This window comes from Gekko japonicus, unplaced genomic scaffold, assembly GCF_001447785.1.
Source record: "Gekko japonicus isolate JY-2015 unplaced genomic scaffold, Gekko_japonicus_V1.1 scaffold2354, whole genome shotgun sequence".
NCBI classification, from domain to species: domain Eukaryota; kingdom Metazoa; phylum Chordata; class Lepidosauria; order Squamata; family Gekkonidae; genus Gekko; species Gekko japonicus.
This window is the reverse complement of record NW_015165314.1, coordinates 52,562-59,156: the sequence shown is the minus strand read 5'-3', so window position 1 is coordinate 59,156 and position 6,595 is coordinate 52,562. Positions and strand designations below refer to the sequence as shown.

At 52.4% G+C, this 6,595-nt stretch overlaps 1 protein-coding gene across 1 annotated transcript in view; it reads right to left on the bottom strand.

Moving 5' to 3' along the window:
• DMPK (dystrophia myotonica protein kinase) overlaps positions 1 to 6,595 on the bottom strand; it is a 65,924-nt gene that overhangs the window by 22,813 nt on the left and 36,516 nt on the right. The window contains exons 5-6 of the mRNA XM_015410492.1: positions 4,740 to 4,888; positions 1,558 to 1,651 (exon numbers count right to left, since the gene is read on the bottom strand). Coding sequence (XP_015265978.1) covers positions 1,558 to 1,651; positions 4,740 to 4,888 — 243 coding nt within the window. The remainder of the gene's footprint in view (positions 1 to 1,557; positions 1,652 to 4,739; positions 4,889 to 6,595) is intronic.

Here is a 6,595-nt window from a genome sequence, read left to right as displayed (position 1 = left end):
CCCCCCCCGTGTTGCGTTGCAACGCAATAATGACCCAGCATTAACTGGCGTTTACATGTCCTTTTGCGCACCCCCTCCTCCTTGGCGAGTGTGCACTTTACTCGTGTTCATTGTTTTGTTTTGTTTTTATTGTGTTTTCTGGAGCATGAGAGGAACGTTTTACTGCAACTGATGCAGCTGTGGGATGCAGTATAACTTCATGCAGACCACTGCCGCGTCTGAAAGTGCAGTTAAAACTCCTGGCATGTAATGAATAAGGGGAGAGAACCCTTTGTGGCTCTCCTCTTTTCGCGGGCATTCACGTTCAAAAAATTTAAAGGGACCAATCACGGACCGGTTGCCTAACAACGCAACCACGCATGTGCAATCCACAGCTGCTTAGGTGGGTGGATCTGTTACAACGCAACCACGCATGCGTGAAGCATTCCTGTTTTCCATAGTGGAACGCAACCACGCCTACGATAAAAAAAAAAAGGAGGGGTGAAGAGAGGGGAGGGGTTGCTAGATTTCGAGGCAAGGCGAAATGCAGAAACGCAGACACGGGACAGACCCAGGACAGAGTTCTGTAATGTGAAAATCCGCCAGCAGAATCGGGCCTATTAGACCTGGGGGGAACGGAAAGCAAAACATAAGTGCGGAATCAGCCAGGACTTCATTTGGAATACTGTGTGCAGTTCTGGTCACCACACCTTAAAAAGGATATTATAGCTTTGGGGAAAGTGCAGAAAAGGGCAACTCGAATGATAAAAGGGTTGGAACACTTTCCCTATGAGGAAAGGTTAAGGCGCTTAGGGCTCTTTAGCTTGGAGAAACGACGACTGAGGGGTGACATGATTGAGGTTTATAAGATTATGCATGGGAAAGAGCAGGTAGAGAAAGAGGTACTTTTCTCCCTTTCTCACAATACAAGAACCTGTGGGCACTCCATGAAATTGCTGAGCGGTCGAGTTAGAACGGATAAGAGGAAGTCCTTCTTCAACCAAAGAGTGATGAACACATGGAATTCACTGCCAGAGGAAGTGGTGGCGGCTACAAGCATGGACGGCTTCAAGATAGAATTAGATAAGCACATGGAGCTGAGGTCCATCAGTGGCTATTAGCCACAAGGTATAGATAGGGGCTCTGGGGCAAGTGATGCTCTGTCTTCTTGGTGCTTGGGGGGGTCAACAGTGGGAGGGCTTCTAATGTCCTGGCCCCACTGGTGGACCTCCTGATGGCACCTGGTATTTCTGGCCACTGTGTGACACAGAGTGGTGGACTGGATGGGCCTTTGGCCTGATCCAACATTGGCGTCTCTTATGTTCTTATGTTCTTATGAATGTACAGGCCAGGAAAATGAAAATGAGGAAAAGCCGACAGTCTGGCCCTCCAGGGATCCCTCCCACTCCTACTCAGAGGTGTCTGCCCCTGTGGGTTTCGGCTGCTTTATTGTTAATAGGAGGGGGAACATCACTCTGCACGTACTCAGAAGAACTCTCCATCGTTACTATTGTACCCAAGATTCAGCCTTCGTGCAGGAAAGCAGATTCAGGCCCCACGGCCCCACGGAAGCCTCACCGTTCCATCTTCGCGGAGCTTCAGACAGGAGCCAAAGTCCCCCAGCCGGATGTGTCCACATCGGTCCAGCAGGATGTTGTCCGGTTTAATGTCTCTGTTGGGGAAGGGAGAGAGGCAAGGCAGGTTGGAGAACAGCTCGCTGGACTGCTGAGACAAGCCGTGGCGGAACGGAAACCTCCCGCCCTGGAAGCAGCTCTCCGCTGGAGCCTGGACAGCTCTTGGGTGAAGACGCCACACTCTGCACATGCTCAGAGGCAATGCCTTCGCTGGTTCAGAGCGGGACCCGGGCTGCGTGCCAGCTACGGTCAGCAGGGTGCCGTCTGTTGGCCGTCCCACCAGTTAGGGTGGCCCGTCTGGCATCGACCAGAGCCCGGGGCCTTCTCCATCGTGGCTCCGGCTCTGTGGAATGGCCCCCCTGAGGAGGTGAGGGACGTGCCCTCCGGGGAGATATCCAAGAGGCGCTGCAAGGTCTGCCTCTTTGCCTGGAGGGCGTTTGAACGGCAGGCATCTTTTAAGCAGGACTTTTTTTGTAGAAAAAGTCCAGCAGGAACTCATTAGCATAATAGGCCACACCCAGCAGCAGAAACTCATTAGCATATTAGGCCACACCCCTGACAGCACAGCTCATTCACACATTAGGCCGCACCCCCATGTTACCAGAAGTGTGGTCATCCCGCCACACCCACCTTTTGCTTCTTATTCTGTTTACCTTGTTTGTTGTCCAAACCCAGGGCTTTTTTTGTGGCAGGAACTCCTTTGCATGTTAGGCCACACACCCCTCATGTAGCCAATCCTAATGAGTTTCTGCTGTTGGGTGTGGTCTATTATGCTAATGAGTTCCTGATGGGCGTGGCCTCTCAGGAACCAGCCGGAACTCCGTTCCTGTGCGTTCCTGGCCCAAAAATAGCCCTGCTTTTAAGTAGGGAGAGATCTGGGGTTCACAAATTCATTCTTTGTTTCTCACTGGAAAATGCCTTTAGCCGTGATGGCAAGTCGCCCTGAACCACGAGGAAAGGCGGGACATCAGTGTTTTCATAAATATAATGAATAAACACGAGGCCCGCCGCTTTGTTCTCCCGTTCCAAACCACGGCCCATCAGTCCTGCAGTCATTCACTCAGAAGTAATACAGTAAAGTAGGGCAGAGAGAGAGAGAGAGAGAGAGAGCGTGGGAGGAATGGGGCCCCCACCAAGACCCTGGGGCTGGGGCGTGGGCAACACTGCAGGGAGACACTGTGAAATCTGAGCAGGGCTCCAGACTTGTGTGATCCTTGGAGTTCTGGACATGCTGCTTCGGATATACATGCGTGCATGCATGTTTTGCACATTCAGGGAGGCCGAGGCCTTCATAAGAACATCAGAAGAGCCCTGCTGGACCAGACCAGGGGTCCGTCCAGTCCAGCATTCCTGTCTCACACAGGGGCCAACTAGTTCCTCTGGAGGGCCAGCAACAGGGCAGAGAAGCCGAGGCCTTCATAAGAACATCAGAAGAGCCCTGCTGGATCAGTCCAGTGAGGGTCCATCTAGCCCAGCATCCTGTCTCACACAAGGGCCAGCAAGTTCCTCTGGACACCCAGCAACAGGGCAGAGAGGCCGAGGTCTTCCCCTGATGTTGCCTCCTGGCTCTGGGATTCAGAGGATTAGTGCCTCTGAATGTGGAGGTTCCCCTCAGCCGCCGTGGCTAGTTGCCACTGATAGATTTCTCCTCCGTGAATCTATCTAATCCCCCTTTAAAGCTGTTTATCCTCTTTATACTTGGATGGGAGACCACCGAGCAAGTCCAGGGCCCAGGCAGGCAATGGCAAACCACTCCGGTTAGTCTCTTGCCTTAAAAAACCCCACAGGGTTGCCATAAGTTGGCCGCCACTTGATGGCCTTTTCCATCCCCTGGAGCACATTCACTCCCGCTAATGTGACCTCTGCAGCACGCATGGATTCCGTGGCAGACGAGGTTCCCTGCAGGGTTCGAAAACAGCTGCTCGCCACCCCTGCCTCGTTCTGGGCCCCAGCTCGCCCTACTCCCTCCGCCCCATCTCCCTTCCCCAAACGTCTTTTCCTCCCTCCGCAGCATACACACACACACACACACACACACACACCCATGGATCCCCCTTCTGCATTCCCAAGCTCATGTGGTTTGGAGGGCCGCCCGGCCCGTCTTGCTCGGCTTGAGATGAATGAGGCGATTATGAATCTAGGACAGCGTTTATGGGTGTTTTGGCTCGGGAGAGCGTGTTATGTGCACGCAGGCCGAGACCCAGAAGTCGGCGAGGGAGTGGAACGCACCCGAGAGAAGTCACGAACGTTGAAGGATTCTCTCTTCCTCTTCGTCCCACCGCTCCACCCTCTATTTCATAAGCTCCTCTGCTTTATAAAGGCTCTGCTGAATATTCCCCACCACCACCCCATCTTGGGATCCGGCTAGAACTGAAGGGCCTCGGGGGAAACCTCAACTCCACGCCCTATCCGTTCTGTAAACCAGGGAGTCAAAAGGGTTAGCTCTCAAGAAGATTAAAACTGAAATTCCAGAGGATAAAAGTAAACTCCAAAATGCTATTTTGGACACAGGGACAGGCATGGGAGAGGGGGGGGGGAGAGGAGGAGGAGGAGGAGATTGGATTTATACCCCGCCCTTCACTCGGAGTCTCAGAGCAGCTCCTTTCCCTTCCCTTCCCCACAATAGACACCGGCTGTGAGGCAGGTGGGGCTGAGAGAGCTCTGACAGAAATGACTCTTTTTCAAGAACAGCTCTGAAAGAACTATGGCTTGCCCAAGGTCATCCAGCAGCTGCGAGTGGAGCAGTGGGGAATCAAACCCGGTTCTCCCAGATTAGAGTCCGTGCTCCTAACCAGAACACCAGACAGTCCAGTGGAGCCTGAGCAGTAGGTGTTGCCTTCTGACACATGTCCAGTGATGTCAGGGGTGTGTGGCATATGCAAATAAGTTATGCTAATAAGTTATTCTAATGAGCTCCTGCACCTCTTTTTCTACGAAATGACCCCTGCTCTCCCGACACCTTTCTACCTGAGATCCTTTAACCAGAGATGTTGGGGGAACCTTCTGCATGCCACGCAGGTGCCCTGCCACTGAGAAAAAGCCCCTTGAAAGGTGAAAATGCTCCGGATCTCCTTGTCTGTTGTTTGCTAGAGGCACACCGCTGCCTGGCCCCACCCGTCCGCTTACCTGTGCACGTAGCCCATGCGGTGTATGGAGTCTATGGCCATCACCATCTCCGCCAAGTAGAACCGGGCCATCTCCATCGGGATGCGGTCCCCGAATTTGCTCAGCAGCGTCAAGAGGTCACCTCCGACGTAGTAGTCCATCACCAAATACTGCGGGGCAAGCGAGACACGTGACGAGATGGCGTCGTCTCCCAGAAGCGCCACGGCTATTCATGCAACGTGCTGTTCGCCCCACCCGCCTACTTTTCTGGGTCCCCGATAACAGTTCGTCCTGGGGAAGCACCCTCTTGGTCTGACCCGCTGGCCACATCGTAAGATCCCCTCTGGATCAGACCAGTGGTCCACCTGGTCCAGAATCCCGTCTCACACAGTGATTAAAATGTGGAATTCGCTGCCAGAGGATGTAGTGATGGCCACAGGAATAGACGGCTTTAAAAGGGGGTTAGGCAGATTCATGGAGGATAAGTCTATCGGTGGCTACTAGCCATGGTGGCTGAGGGGAACCTCCACATTCAGAGGCACTGATCCTCTGAATCCCAGAGCCAGGAGCCAACATCAGGGGAAGGCCTTGGCCTCTGTGCCCTGTGGTTGGCCTTCCAGAGGAACTGGTTGGCCTCTGTGTGAGACAGGTTGCTGGACTAGATGGACCTTCACTAGTCTGATCCAGCAGGGCTCTTCTGATGTTCTTACAAAGGCCTTGACCTCTCTGCCCTGTTGTTGGCCCTCTAGAGTAACTGGCTGGCCCCTGTGTGAGACAGGATGCTGGACTAGATGGACCCTCACTGGTCTTATCCAGCGGGGCTCTTCTGATGTTCTTATGAAAGCCTTGGCCTCTCTGCCTTTTTGTTGGCCCTCCAGAGGAAAACTCATTGGCCCTTGTGTGAGACAGGATGCTGGACTAGATGGACCCTCACTGGTCTTATCCAGCGGGGCTCTTCTGATGTTCTTATGAAGGCCTGGGCCTCCATGCCCTGTTGTTGGCCTTCCAGAGGAAAACTGATTGGCCACTGTTTGAGAACAAGTATAAAGAAAACAGTCGTGAGAGTCTGACCCACAATTCAAGCAGTCAACAAGACTTGCAAAGGTTCAGGCTTAGATATGCTGCTAACCTTCTAATGGATCCTAGGCGTCTTACTCAACATTTACTGAGATCAGCGTCCTATCTGAACGTATTAACTTTCATGACTTGTTGTAAAGCACTTTGGGAACAAGAGAACTTTTGTACCACTCTAACATTTCCTGAGGAAGATCCAATTTTGAAACGTTGTTATATAATCCGGAGACGACGTTGATGATGTACCTTTGCACTAGGATTTTCTTATGATTTGTAGGAATTGATTTATTGTGTTGCGGTGCTTCAGACTGTAATACATAGTAAGCGTTTTCTTTGCAAGTCTTGTTGACTGTTTGAATTGTGGGTCAGACTCTCACGACTGTTTTCTTTACACTTGCTCTTTGATTAGGTCGTCTTTGTCCACATTTGTCTTGGCCACTGTTTGAGACAGGATGCTGGACGAGATGATGGACCACTGGTCTGATCCAGCAGGGCTTCTCTCACATTCTTACAGAAGTCATGAAGAATTAGCCTATCAATAGCTATTGGCAGGGCTTTTTTTGTACAAAAAGACCAGCAGGAAATCATTAGCATAACAGGCCACACCCAACAGCAGAAACTCATTAGCATATTAGGCCACACCCCATGCCTTCCCTTGGCTTGCCCGGGCATCCCATGGCTGTGGGGAACCCGGGCAAGAGGGCCCTTGGACAGGCTAGGAAAGGCACAGGGAGGCATTTAAATGCCTCCCTGATCCTTCCAGGCCCCCCCGGCACGCCCGCCTCGGAGTCGCTGGGGGGGGG